This window comes from Stomoxys calcitrans, chromosome 3 (genome assembly GCF_963082655.1).
Source record: "Stomoxys calcitrans chromosome 3, idStoCalc2.1, whole genome shotgun sequence".
NCBI lineage: Eukaryota > Metazoa > Arthropoda > Insecta > Diptera > Muscidae > Stomoxys > Stomoxys calcitrans.
This window is the reverse complement of record NC_081554.1, coordinates 149,941,788-149,956,379: the sequence shown is the minus strand read 5'-3', so window position 1 is coordinate 149,956,379 and position 14,592 is coordinate 149,941,788. Positions and strand designations below refer to the sequence as shown.

Here is a 14,592-nt window from a genome sequence, read left to right as displayed (position 1 = left end):
TTTAAAAGATCCTTGTCATATCGAGCATCACAGGCACAATACCGCTGATTGTCCGTGGCCGCAGACACAGCTACTCCGTACGAAGTTTTCCAATATCTGCAACCTGTGGACCCGCACGGTAGGTCCCAGCTAAGCTTCTTCTGATAACGATGAAAACCACACAGACCGTAGATCCACAGATCCAGTGCCGGGAGATCTGGTCCATTCTCGGATATTGAGTGGTCCGATGCTGTTAGGGCGAAAACGGGTAGTAAATGCGCCAGAGTTATCGCTCTGCGGTTATACTCAACCATAAAAACAACACAATCTTTCTTCGAGCTTAGGCTTAAATCGGGCAGAACTCATTACTTTCGAGATGTTTTCCCTCTGTTTCTCCATATGATGTTTGTGGGAAAAACAAAACCTATTGCAATGACAGTATCAATAGCAGAACATTTGCTTTTATCACTATTTTTCTTTAAACGCTAAGCAGTTTTTTGCAAAAATAATTAAAACTTTTTTTTTTTTTTTTTTTTTTTTTTTTTTTTTAAAGTATTCTTTATTTGCAATCTATTTACAAAGAAATAATAAGCAAAGTTTTATGAATTTATAACAATGACAGAAATATTAAGTTCTATTGAACTTAAAACAAAGATATATTATTCTTTTAACAGAATAAACTCATTTTAGTTTATAATAATATGATAGTTTACATCATTAACTTAAGATATGAGAATAACAAAAATTTAATTATTTTCTAAATGGGAGATCAAGAATATGCAGTCTTTTAAGTCTTTTAGTTTCATCGCTATCATCTAAAAGTGTTATAGCTAATACATTTGGATGGTTGCTGAGTCTACTTAGGTAATTTGTACTGTATTTTCTGATTTCTTCATGTACTGTTGGAATATTAAGATCCTTATGTATATTTAAATTTGTCATAAACCAGGGTGCGTTAACAAGTGATCTAAGTGTTTTTGATTGATATTTCTGCAAGATTTCAATATTTGAATTACTTGCTGTTCCCCAAAGCTGTATTCCAAAGGTCCAGATTGGCTTTAAAATCGTTTTGTAGATCAAAATCTTGTTTTCTAAACTGAGTTTTGAATTCGGTCCAAGCAACCAATATAGTCTTTTAGTTTTTATATTCAACTGTTTCCTTTTGGCTTTTATATGTGTTTGCCAATTTAGGCGTCTATCTATATGTATGCCTAAATACTTGACGCTGTTCGCAGTGGGTATAGCAACACCATTTAGCAGTAGATTAGGACAATCTCCCATCCTTAGGCTATAAGTTACATGAGTAGATTTTTCGGCATTAACTTTTATGTTCCATTTTGTCAACCAATTTTGGATTTCGTAAAGTTCCCTTTGCACTATGTCCGAAGCTTCTGTACGCGATTTACTCGATGCTAAAATAGCAGTGTCATCGGCGTATGTGGCAATTGTTACATGATTGCTAGATGGCATATCAGATGTAAATATTGTGTATAATATTGGCCCCAACACGCTACCTTGTGGTACACCAGACCTTATTGCACCAAAGACGGAATCTTCGTCGTTAATGTTAACATAAAATTTCCTCTCTTGGAGGTATGATTTTAGAAGTAAGTAAAATGGGGCCGGGAGCAATTGTTTCAGCTTATATAAAAGGCCATCATGCCATACACGATCAAATGCCTGTTTTACATCTAAGAAAACTGCAGAGCAATATTCTTTGTTTTCTAGGGTTTCTCTTACTTTTTTAATGATCCTGTGGCATTGTTCAGGAGTGCCATGACTTTGTCGAAATCCGAATTGATGTTCCGGTAGTATTCTAACTGATTCAACTATCGGTTGGAGCCTTGTTTGAAATAACTTTTCAAATAGCTTCGACAGTATAGGCAACAAGCTTATAGGTCGGTATGAGCTTACCTCGTTTTCGGGTTTGTTGGGCTTCAAAATCATTATTATTTTTGCGTATTTCCATTGGGTAGGGAAATATGATAGTCGCAATATTGCATTAAATAATATAGTTATGTAAATTATAGCTCTTTTAGGGAGAGATTTTAATGTTTTTCCATCAATATTGTCGTATCCAGGTGACTTTTTGCGGTTAAGCTTCTTTATCTCATTCTCGACTTCTTTAGAACGAAAAGGCTTTATTGGTTTGTACATCTGGCATGCAATATCTAGATACTCGGTGATTGCATCACTGTCAGAACTGGAACAAAAAGAGAAGGGCGTAAAAGTTTCTTCCAAAAAATGTTTAAATGCTTCCGCTTTACTCTTATCCGTTCTACACCAGGTTCCAGACCAATTTTTGATTGGTACGTTCCTCTTTTGTGGTCTTTTAAGGTATTTTGTGGCTACCCACAAATTATGGTCATTGTCACCAGCTGGGTGCAGCTTGCTTAAATAATTTCCCACGGATTCATTCTTTGCATCCTTAATACACCGGTTCAGGTTTCTAACAGAACGATTAAATGTAGTTTTATGGAAAGGTATTCTAGACTTCTGCCATCTTCTTCTCAAACGCCTTTTTTGTCTTATGAGATTTCTTATTTCAGTGGAAATTTTCAGATTAGAAACAAAAGTTGTATGCTCAGGTGTAGCCCTGAATGCAGCCTCGTGTATTAGCCTATTAAATGATTCTATTGACTGGTCTATTTCTTCACCATTCCTTATTTGGGTATTAAGATATAAGTTGGTTTCAATCCATGATTGAAACACCTCGATATCCGAGCTGTTGGTTAACAATTTCGAGTTTTTACTCCTCAATGAAGGTAACGTTTTATAGTTGGCAATGAGTGGGCTGTGATCCGAACTTAGGTCATCAGAACTTTTAATACCAAAAGATGTGCCAGAAATGCCATTATAAACGACAAAGTCGAGTAGATCCGGGGTCTTTCTCGGATCGCTTGGCCAGTATGTTGGGGCTCCAGTTGACAAAGTTGAATAGTTGTTCTTAACAACACACTTATACAGTTCCTTGCCCTTAGGATTAGTCAAACGAGAACCCCACCACGGGTGTTTGGCATTGTAATCTCCTCCGACTATAAATCTGTTGCCCAACTTTCTAAAAAACTTTTCAAAATCTTCGCATTTCAAGCTGAACCGTGGAGGAAAATATATGGCGTATATTTCCACGTCGATGTTGTTGCATTTAATTTTTACACCTGCAGCCTGAAGAAATTTTTCGTGAAGTGGTTCAGAAATTTCGTATTTAATACTACTCCGAATCAAAATGGCAGCACCTCCATGGGCCTTGTCATCTGGGTGATTAGAGCCTATTAGGTCATATCCACGCACTCGAAAAAAGGATCTACTCGTTAAATGAGTTTCAGAAATTAAAAAAAATGTCAACATGGTTTAGTTTCAGAAATAATTCGATTTCGTTTAAATGATTGGTAACGCCGTTGGCGTTCCATATGGATATGATTAGATCTAATTGCATAATTTATTCATGATCATTGACATCATGTTGATGAGGGTATTTGTCAACTCAATTTGTTTGTTAAGCATGGCTTCAATCTTTTGCAATAGATTATTTGGACTTGGTTCCACCCCTCTGGTTACCTCTGAGTAGGACATATTTGGCAAATTATTTTGGTTTCGAAAATCATATTGATGGCTGCGAGCGTCAAAGTTTGGTTGCGAACTCCCTTTTTTATTCACTGCATTCGTTTTTTTTCTCAGCATATTTTGATATACGAGACATCCCTTATAGTTGGCTGTATGGGTTTGTAAACAGTTTACACACCTTGGGGGAACTTCATGAGTTTTAGTACATTCAGTTGTTGAATGACCTAACCCACATTTCACACATCTGAAAGACTTTTTGCAATAAGACTTAGTGTGGCCGAATTCCTGGCAGCGAAAACATTGCACTATGTCGTCAAAATGCTTTGGGGGTTCAATCTGAATTATCGCATTATCAAATGATTTTAAATTATAAATCTCATGGTTATTTGGACTGGGATCCAAATCTACAAAAAACATTGGTAGCGGTAATTTCGTTTGACGGCTGATAATGTTCCTGACACTGCGCACCTGGTGTCCTAAAGAAAGCAACATAGCTTTGATATCAGAGGTCGAAGTTGAATGATGTAGACCCTTGATTACAACTTTATAAGCCCTTTCATTTTTAAGTTGGTACGTATGGAATGCTTTTTTAGAACTTTCCAAAAATTTTATAATTTTTCGATACGAATCTACGTTTTTTGTAATTAGTCTAACTTGACCGTCTCTTAGTGATTTAAAAGAAAAATTATTGCTACTTATAATCTTACTTATACTAGCAACCATTTTTGCTATATCTGCCACATCAGGAATAAAGATTGGAGGCGGCTTCGGTTCCTCAGGCTGGGTAGTAGCATTATCATCGTCATCATCATTGTCAGGTTCCATATTATTTGCAAGACTTACAAAACGGTTGGTTGATGTTGAAGGCACATCATCAGCATTAAAACGTTTGGCATGTTGCTTTACTGAAGTTGGAGACCCTGTATGTTTTCGTTTTGATGTTACACGTTGCCAGTCATCGTCTTCATCATCAATGCTGCTGTTGTTGTTGTTCTGTACATCACTCGTCGACATACTGAGTGCAAGCAGTGCACTCAGCACGCAGACTTGTTTTGTCTATGTAGCGATGGGTGTGTATTGCTTATATGCAGATTGGGTGCACTTGCACTTAGTGTATATTTGTCACAGGTGAATATTTTGGGTGTCACACACGTTGTTGGTACGAATTTAATTCAAAAACAAAAGAAAGTTGTCTAGCGCAGAATACGTGTTGTGTCTATCACTGACAAAACATGAATGAATTAAAACTTAACAAATAACAACTGCTTTGTTTATATATGTAAGTGTGTATTTCTAAAATTCCTATTTCATTACTATTTTGTCTTAAGCCGACTGCAAGTTGCTGACAACACTAGATTAACGTTCCAAACTAATTGAAAACTTGGTGACATTAATGACTGTTCAAAAATTAATGCAATTTTTAGAATTCATTGCAGATTCTGAAGCTGTAGTAAAATACACAAAACTCAGTTTTGTTTAATAAAGGTAAATAACAATAAAGTGGTTTCTTCTCAAATTATTCATACACTGAGAAAAACTAAAGGTTTTAATTAATTAAAAAAATTACTACGTAATAAAATTGTCAGTTTGTCCCAATGACAAATTCACGGAGGCAATATTTAGTCCTTTTTATTTACCGATCTGGTGGATTCTCTAGCTTATAGGCAAATAAAATGCTCTTCCCGCTAAATGTTTTTGCCCAGATTCACAAAACTTATTGCAGCCTTACAAAAGGTTAATTGGACAGATATCCTTTATAGAACTGTCAAATGCACCTATTGACCCATATAACCCGATCTTGAGTCTTGACTTCTTTAGCTGAAATTTTGGTATCACTTGGTAACACTTCCAAAAAAATCGGGTTAGACTTCTTTTGCTTCTAGAGAGTGCAATTCATATCCAATTTGGTTGAAATTTTACATATGTCGTTTTGGGATGACTTCGCACAACTATGCCATGCATGGTCTAAATCGGTTGATAACCTTATACAGCTGCCATGTAAACCGATCTCCCAATTTGACACTCTGAGCAATTTTTACTTGATTTGCCTGTAATTTTGGAGGTGGTATTTTTCTATGACAATCACGGCCCATATCGGTGAATAACTTGATGTAACTCATATATATATATATGATATATATATAACATATATATATATATATTTAAAAAGCCGTTGAAAGAATTTGACAAATGCTATCCATGGTGAGGGGTATATAAGATTCGGCCGAACTTAGCACGCTTTTACTTGTTTTAACCTTGGATCAAGTGATATTAGCTTTATCAACGGAGTTAAACTATAGTTTGTAATCTAGGGTTGATGATGTGACAGAAATCTCTGAAACCTGAGTCTCAACATGACAGTAATTTGTTTAGTTTTAATTAAAATCAAATCCAGAAGATAGTAGCAACTTGATATGGAGTTGTAAAATGCTAAGAGTTTTTGATAAACTGCACTCCTCATCAAAGAGTTAGATCCATATAAATTGTACCTCCAACAAAGCTATCTCTATAAAATTAAATAATGAATGCCTTTTCTATGAACTAAAACTGGAGGCCAAGGTTTCGTAGAAGTAAGCATGTCTGCTTATGATGCTGTACGCCTGGGTCCTAATCCTGGCGAGAACATTCAAAAAAACAAAAATTTCTGCGGTGTCGCCCTGCGGCACCCCCTTCGGACTTGGCTACAACAACGAAGTCTCTTAGCACTGAGATCAAAAATTTAATTGTACAGCACTCAATGATAAGTAAGAAATTTGCCCATGTTTTTTGTGGGAACTAAAACTATCTAAGTCCGGGTTTTCGTAGAAAAAATAAAGTTCGTCTTAAGTAACAGGAAGATTAATTAAAACAAGGAAGATTAATTTAAACAAGTAAAAGCGTGCTAAGCTCGGCCAGACGAATCTTGCGAATCCACCACTATGAATTCTGTTAAAAATTTACACAAAAACGTGTTCTTTGCGCGGTATCTCTTTTTAGGCAAACAAAGAATGATGTAAAATAATTGTTATGCTATTGGAGATAAATCAAGTTATAGTCTGATTCGGACCATAAGTAAATTGAATGTTGAAGACCATAGTAGAAGTCATTGGGTAATATTTCAGTCCATTCGGATAAGAATAGCGCCTTGTAGGCACTCAGGAAGCATATTCTGGAGATCGGTTTATATTGGAGCTGTATCAGGCTACAGATCGATTAAGACCATATTGGACACGTATGTTGAAGGCCTTTATACGAAATTTCAGCTAAATCGGATAAGAATTGCGCCCTCTAGATGCACAAAAAGTCAAGGCCCAAAACCGGTTTATATGGCAGCTATATCAAAACATGGACCTATTTGGCCCATTTACAATCCCAACCGATCTACACTAATAAGAAGTATTTGTGCAAAATTTCAAGCGGTTAGTTTTACTCCTTCGAAAGTTAGCCTGCTTTCGATGGATAGACGGACACGGTTAGATCGGCTTAAAATTCAATGGCGATCAAGAATATATATATATTTTATGGGGTCTTAGATGCATATTTCTAGGTGTTCCAAACGGGATGACGAAATTAGTATACCTCCAATGGTGGAGGGTATAAACATTGGTTTTTTCATACACGTTTAAATAAATTTAGAAGATATGGCGCTATTACACTACAATTAGCAGTAAGAGTGTTCGCCTTACTCAAAAATTAGCACAATTTTTTGCTGAAAGTGGTTTGTTTGCCAGCAAGAGAAATCTTGAAAGTGCAAAATATTTGGAAAGTTTTGTAAATAAGAGGTTGCTAATGCTTACTTTCGAATTGTTACTGGAAAAGTACGCGAACACACCTACATAACAATCAGTAAACAAAAAACAGCTGATTGTATATTACAATCTGTTTGATTTTATCGGATTGATAAGTTACTAACCAGCACCCATTTGCCGGTTACGGTTTATCGATAGGATAAGCAATAAGCATATAGGTGTTCAGAAACACAAATTCCATTAACAGGAAGAATATCCATATGTAAAATTGTTACCGGAGAATGAGAAACCAGGCCTAAGTTTTTAACAGTTCAAGTTTCTCTATATACTACAGCTTTTTTAAAATACAGTGCTGTAGGTTAGTTAAAAAATCTTTAAAAATTATCATTGTTCATTACTAGATTGGTAGTTTCCCAAACTGTGCTACCTTGCATTCGAAAAGATCATAAGCCTGCATTTATCGATACAAAACAAATTAGTGAAATTCAGGTGATCCGATATGAAACACCAGAAAACGTACACAAAAGGCATAGTAGGAAAGTATCATTCATGTACTGCTATAAGAATTGAACAAAAACTAGTTTTTTCTATTGTTTCTAAACTACACCTATAATGAAAGTATTCGTTACTCAAAATTTCAGGGAAGTAAATGTGCACTTTTACTCTTACACTGAAGCCTGAGATCGTTCATGTCACAGCTGTAACAACAACGACGGCGTCGACTGCACATCTACTTGTCACGAGACTTCGATGTAATCTTGATTGAATAGCTTAGAGAGGCTTGAATGAATGGTGGAATGGTGGGGCACGAGTTGAACCGAGTTTAAGTCGTTGCAAAAAAATGAACGTGTAAAAATTTCTTTAAATAGAATAATAAAAACAAAAACAGAAGTATGCAATATTTTCGTAAAAAAAAACTGTTCACTTGATTAGGGCAAGAAAAGTGATTAAATACACCGAGAAGAATAAGAAAAAGTGAACAAATTTGATTTTTTTTCTAGCATGCTAGACAAACCAAAATTGAAGCTGATTAGATCTGTCACGCGATCATATAAAATGGACTAGTACTAAAGAAACTGACTTTAGAAATTCGAAAGACTTCTAATAAAATTTCCAGTCATTTTGTTTTGGTGGGGAATGTTTCGTGATTTCAGTCGATATTTGCAGAGGTGTGATTCCTGCCAACGTTATAAAGTGATTCAACAACCAACAACTAGTAAAATGATACAAAGGAAATGACGAAATTTGTTTACTTCCTATAGCCTGGTACTAAAGCTTCCATCACACGATATGTTTTGTCTTACGTATTTTCAAAGTTACCAACTCTGGAAGTTATATACATCGTATGATACGTACGAAAATTTTAATATGAAAAATTGATTTTCGAATAAATACTCTTCCGATTAAAGCAAGCCTTTATTTCATCGAACATGCATGTAGACACATGTTATAAAAAGAATACAATACATATGCGAAACATGTCTATTACAGCACGCTCTACTCATTTTTGACGTAAATAAGGAAGGTATTCTGCATATAGAAAGTGACAGCACATATGTAACGCATATATCGTGTGATAGCAGCTTAAGTCAATTCGCACGAAAATTGTCTATTAAATGATTGCGAAATGTGCCGCATTCTATTGGAAGACATAGCACAAACAAAACTCGTACAGCGACACACAACTAAAGCAGCTACTCTGAAACAGAGTTGTTTGTGACCCAGTTCGTGATTAATTAATTACATTCGCAATTAATTAAAGCGAAATTTATACTGACGCAGCGACTTGTCGCCCATAGAACTCAGTACCACTCATGAAATAATTAACAGGTAGTGTACCGTAAACAGAAGAATACTATTTCCTCGAGAAGTGCACTATTTGTCAAAGAGATTTGGTTGTGTGTGTGTGTGCTATAGTCAAGAACCATGACACACACCAACAGCGAAAAATGGCGAGAACTAGTAACATACACAAAATCAGATTTGCATTAATCACTGATTTTGACAGATAGTGCACTCAATATTTTGTTGTTGGGCAACTGCCACTCCCTGTAAATAAATATATCTTGGTACCACTTTTGCGGAATGCGTTCGCACTTCCTTTTTTTTAATAGTGCGCTTTGACAGTTGTTCGGGGGAAAAGTCGAACTCAGTATTAAGCCTTAAACCTATTATTTACTGCGATTTGAAATAATGTACCAAACATGTTTATTTCTTCATTTGATTTTGTGATACTCGTTAAAAGGAGAAAATAGATGACGTCTCGTTGCCACCGTTGAACCAAACAGATTGCTTTAAAAAGTCCAACGACTTGAGAATGTTGATATTCGATAAATCAAAAAAGTCCTCAATGAAAAGAGAACCTAAGGTGGAACTCCTGTTTGCTTGCGCGAGACACATACAGCAGATGTTCTGTGGAATTCGTTACTTGCCACTACGGCCTATAAGTATGTTTCAAATGAGTAAGTAACCTGTCATGACGGACAAAATGACTGAGACTAACGTTCTGGCCAACGACAGCAAAGCGATAATTTCGATTGGGCCACATAGTTTTGAATCGTTCACAACCCGCACTTTGTGATCATCTGTCATTCGTTCGCCTCAAGCCTAATCCTGAAGACTAGCTTACATGTCGCTAAGGGCATGCCTACTGATTCCAGTTCGTCTGGAATGTTAAAGGTAGTCTGCTCTACCATTCCCTAAAATATCTATGTGGCCCAGCATACACAGTAGTTGAATTTTTAACTGTTCAGCCGAGATTTAATGGCTAGCTGGTTCTCTGACTAGATTTTTATGACAATCGTCGTTATGGCTTTGTATCTTACCAGTTCCACCATTTCTTTAATAGCTTACATTCCCTTGATACAAACTTGAGAAGGGTAACCTTCTCGAAGTTCTTTAGGGAACACTCCCATTCTCCTCTTGATCTTCAGTCCAGAGCCATGCGCTTAGAAGCCTACGTACATTTTATTATAATGAAAGTTGGACTTCACATCGGTTCTATCGGACGTAGTGGCTCAGTAATTTTTATTACATAGCAGCTCAGGCTATAGGTAAACCACACTTTCTGGCACATCGGGTATTGTATCAAGAACAACACAATGTCTGTAGGCGTCATATGACCAAAGAGAAAGTTCCCTTAACCTCACAGCAATTCGTTTTCCCTCAAACTCATAGCATTCATCCAGTGACCTAAGGTGTAGCATTGAGCTCAGTGCATCAGATGGTGCCGTCCTCAGTGCGGCTGTGATGCACAAACAAGCCATCCTTTGGATCCAAAGAGAAAGTTCCCTTAGCCTCACAGTAATTCTTCTAGCCACAACGTCCAAAGGCATTAAGCTCAGTGCATCAGATGGTGGCGTCCTAAGTGCGGCTGCGTTGCACAAACAAGCAAACCTTTGGATCCGACTGAGTATTGAACAGTAGGTGGATTTTTTTTTTGTTTTCCACCAGACTACAACACGATATAGACACGCGTTTTAAACTGTTTACTATTGCCAAGCTCTTTTACAGCTGTATAGGGCTAAGTTGCATTTCTAAGTAATTCAAAATGTTGGACTTGGAGACAAGTACCAACGTGGGTAACTTGTATATCCTGGTGAAAAGAACAACTTAAGACGGATTTACGGCTAGACCACTTTCGGTATCCCGAGCCTACCGTAAAGCATCTGTTAAGAAGTAAGTTATTTAAGTATAAGATACAAACTTTCTTAAGGTAGTATTGATGTCTAGAATACCCAGTTCCCTCATGTTTGGAGTGGGTTTTGCGTCAATGTCAAGAAATTCTACCACCCTCACTCTCAATGTCAAGAAATTCTACCATTGTATAGCCCTTGACAGCGGGGGAACCTGAGATAGACTATCTACAGGAATCTTTGCCCTAATATATGTTTACAACAGGCAATCTGGATGTCACCGTAGCGCATAGGTTACCATGTTAGACGTTCAACCCCGAATCCCGGCGAGAACATTAGAAAAAATGGCAAGTTGCAATTGTCAAATAATAGATAATAATGTTGTTAGACATAGATTTGAGATAGTTTCATGAATGAGATTTAGACCTACAGGTAAAAGGAGATGTTGTCTCTGTGGTCTGTCAGCACTACATATGCCAATTTCATATGACCTTAAATAAGTATCCCAAAAATGGGCTGCAAAGCCGGGAGCCTCAGCAGTCTGTGGATATGAGTTAAGCGATTGTAGTGAATAAGAAAGTTTAGCCGCCTTTTGAAGCGAAACGTATATAAATGGTGTATGTCAATGTTCAAGGATCGGTTGATCAGGCAATTTCTTTTCATTAATCAAATCTTTCCGCTTAATATGATTCTCATGGTAGTAAGCTCGACTTCATTTTAGAAAAAAAAAGTTACTATGCCATGTAAAAAACTTCTCCTCAGAGAGGTGTCGCACTAAGGCACGCCCTTCGGACTCGGCTATAAAAAGGATATTGAACGTTCTGGGAGATTTTAATGCGAAGTATGGGAAGGAAAATATCTTTGGTCCAATAATCGGAAAATTTAGCCTCCACGAGATAACGTTCGATAATGGGTTAAAGCTGACAACAACACTAACGTTTCCCCACAGCAAAAACCATGGTATCTAGCAGCACCAGATGGTTGTCTTTAGATTAAGAAGAATGGAACCAAATTGATCAGGTTGTAATATTTGGAAGGCATTTATCCAACGTGTTATATATAGATCGATCCGTGGAGCGAATATAGATTCAGATCACTACCTTGTTGCCGCAAAAGATCACACCCGTTTGAGTATGGCGTGAAAAGAACGATTTGATCCAGCACGGAAGCTGGACAATGGAAAGCTGGGAACATAGCAGATGGTAACGGCATACTCCACTCGACTGACCCAACTGCTTGATGTAGGCATTTTTTGTCCCCATGATATAACGGCGCAATGGCAATCTGACACAGATAGCATGCTGAGGATATGGAAAGAACATTTTACCCAACCTTTAAGATAGTTGGGACCTATCAATGCGGCTTCAGACTTGATAAATCCACCAGATTTTCACATTGCGTCTTATCCTGAAAAAGATCCGAGAAGGATAGTTCAACTCATACCATCCCTTTGTTGACTACAAAGCCGCTTTCGATTGCCCTATACGTTCAAAGGTATTTCAAGCCATGCCTGAGATTGGTATCCCTGCAAAGTTAATAAGAAAGACATCACGAAACTTGGTGTCAGAGATTTTAGAAGGAGCGCAAAAGATCGATGCGCTTGGAAAACTACTGTAAGTTCGGCTAATGGGATTTTTAAGGTCCATTTTGAGGTCTATTTCTGAAGTCCCAGGCCCCTCCTCTGAAAAAATGTTATATCACTGGAATCAGCACGCCAAACACAATAAACGTAATCATTTTCAGAAAAATTGGTTAAGGCCCGTCAATTGCACTTGGACCATTATCTAACAAAAATAATAGCGAAAAGTAATGATTTTCAATGTAAAAAGCGAACAAAGTACCAGCTTTAAATTGGGTCCTCTAGAGGCACAAGAAGTGAAATTGATTTATATAGGTGTTCTTATAAATCCATAAATGCGAACATTTCATTAAGGTACAAAGGATAGTTCTTTCTTATCAAAGAGGTACCTCCTTTTTGTAACAAGTCCGAACGGCTTGCACCTAAGCGACATCTAATCATAGAGAAGTTTTTATTGCTGAATACCTCACAAATGTTGCCAGAATTAGTAACAACTGTTTCTGATATTTGCGCTGGAGTCTTGTTGCTTTATATGGTGTGGGTATTGAAGGACTGAAGCCCCGTTTACACTGTCCATTAAATCCGGATTTAAAGCTATTGTCATCTAATTTTATAAAGCGAAAATAGATGATCGAGCCATTAAATCCCGATTTAAAGAGCAATGTAAACGGGGTTTAAGAATGTTAAGAAGATAAAGCACATATAGTATATAGAGTTGCAGATGGTGTTTGGAGGTGTTGTGAATGGAATAACTGAATTAATAAACTCCCATCCTGTGGTGAAGAAAATGGATTACTGAAAACTAACGGCCTTATTCAAAAACTTAATGCAGCTTTTAGGTTTTTTTGACTTATTTCCTTTATAGAACTGTTAAATAACCCTACTTAAGGCTTCATAAAGTTTTGTGAGATTTTTGCAATGATCCAAAAAAGTAAAACTTAATAAAAATTAGATACTATCTTTCAATAGAGGTTGATCATTGCAAAGGCTATTATATTGATGCATATTCTTAATTGAAGTATCAACCAATGTTTTGTTTGAGAAGCTCACTAATCTAGCTAAGATCTTTAGATTTTAAGAAAATAATACGTTTTTATTAATAACACCCTCCTTATGTTAGAACCTACATACATATGCGTACATTCGCAAATCAAAAATGTACTTTGGCTTCCACATAGATTTAAATGCAAATGTATACATTTGTATTTTATTTTCGATTAATTTTGTCCGTGTCTTTATTCTATTCGGAACTCATTTCAGATGGAGTCTACACACTAAAAGAGTTTTTGACTTGACCAATTAACCGGCATATCTGGGGTTTTTGCTACCACGAACAGCGTGCATCGTCAAACATCAACTTACCGTTTTCTTGAGTGTAACCCCAATGATGAGACATGTTGACAGCTGTTATAAGGTCTGGGTTGTATTAAGTAAAATAACAACAACAAATAATTATTTGTTTTATTTTGAAACTTTCCAATTCACCACACAGATCTTTGAAACGTCAGAACGCAGGTATTACGCAGTTCAAACAACGAAAAACAGTTAAAAACGATCAAATGTTTGTTTATTCTTGATGGCACCCCGTCCGTCGCGCGGTTATATTCAAAATAATGATTTGTAATGAGTTAAGCTTGTTATTATTTTCGGTGGTTTCAATATTTCCAGCGATGCGAGCTGTTAGTCTGCCAAATGATGACTGACTGAAAATATCTGTCGATGAATCGCCGCTCAACCAACGATGGAACAGAACAGAACTGTTTTTAGGCGTACGAGTAGCGCTAACGACGCCGCTATTCGCCGTTCGTAAAAAGTTAAATTGTTTTTTTTCTGATGGTGTTGGTGTTGCTGCTGTCGTCGTTTTTTGCCATGCGATGCCAGCGGTCATTGGTGTTGTTATATGCTGAACGACATAGTCAACATCAACGCCTCACTCAAATATTCCCCCAATGTTGTCGCAGCCCAAATAATGTTGCAGTGCGTATAGTGCGTTCGTTTTGTTGCTGTTTACAGCAGCAACAAAAACAACACAGTGGTAATATGGAAACCTAAAAGTTCAAATCCATAATGCCTCGGACATTGTTAGCAAGGGATCGGTGCAAAATTT

The 14,592-nt window shown here is 36.8% G+C and overlaps 2 protein-coding genes across 2 annotated transcripts in view; both read right to left on the bottom strand.

The window, feature by feature from the left end:
- LOC106090737 (carbonic anhydrase 2) overlaps positions 1-14,199 on the bottom strand; it is a 66,050-nt gene extending 51,851 nt beyond the window's left edge. The window contains exon 1 of the mRNA XM_013257023.2: positions 13,848-14,199. Coding sequence (XP_013112477.1) covers positions 13,848-13,881 — 34 coding nt within the window. The 5' untranslated portion in view covers positions 13,882-14,199. The remainder of the gene's footprint in view (positions 1-13,847) is intronic.
- On the bottom strand, positions 1,716-4,776 carry LOC131995799 (uncharacterized). Its single transcript, XM_059364897.1, has 2 exons — positions 4,251-4,776; positions 1,716-2,182 (listed from the first exon to the last, which is right to left on the bottom strand). Exons 1-2 carry the CDS (start codon positions 4,555-4,557, stop codon positions 2,151-2,153), a joined length of 339 nt encoding a protein of 112 aa, XP_059220880.1. The 5' UTR covers positions 4,558-4,776; the 3' UTR covers positions 1,716-2,150.
- Positions 14,200-14,592: the final 393 nt, after the last annotated feature.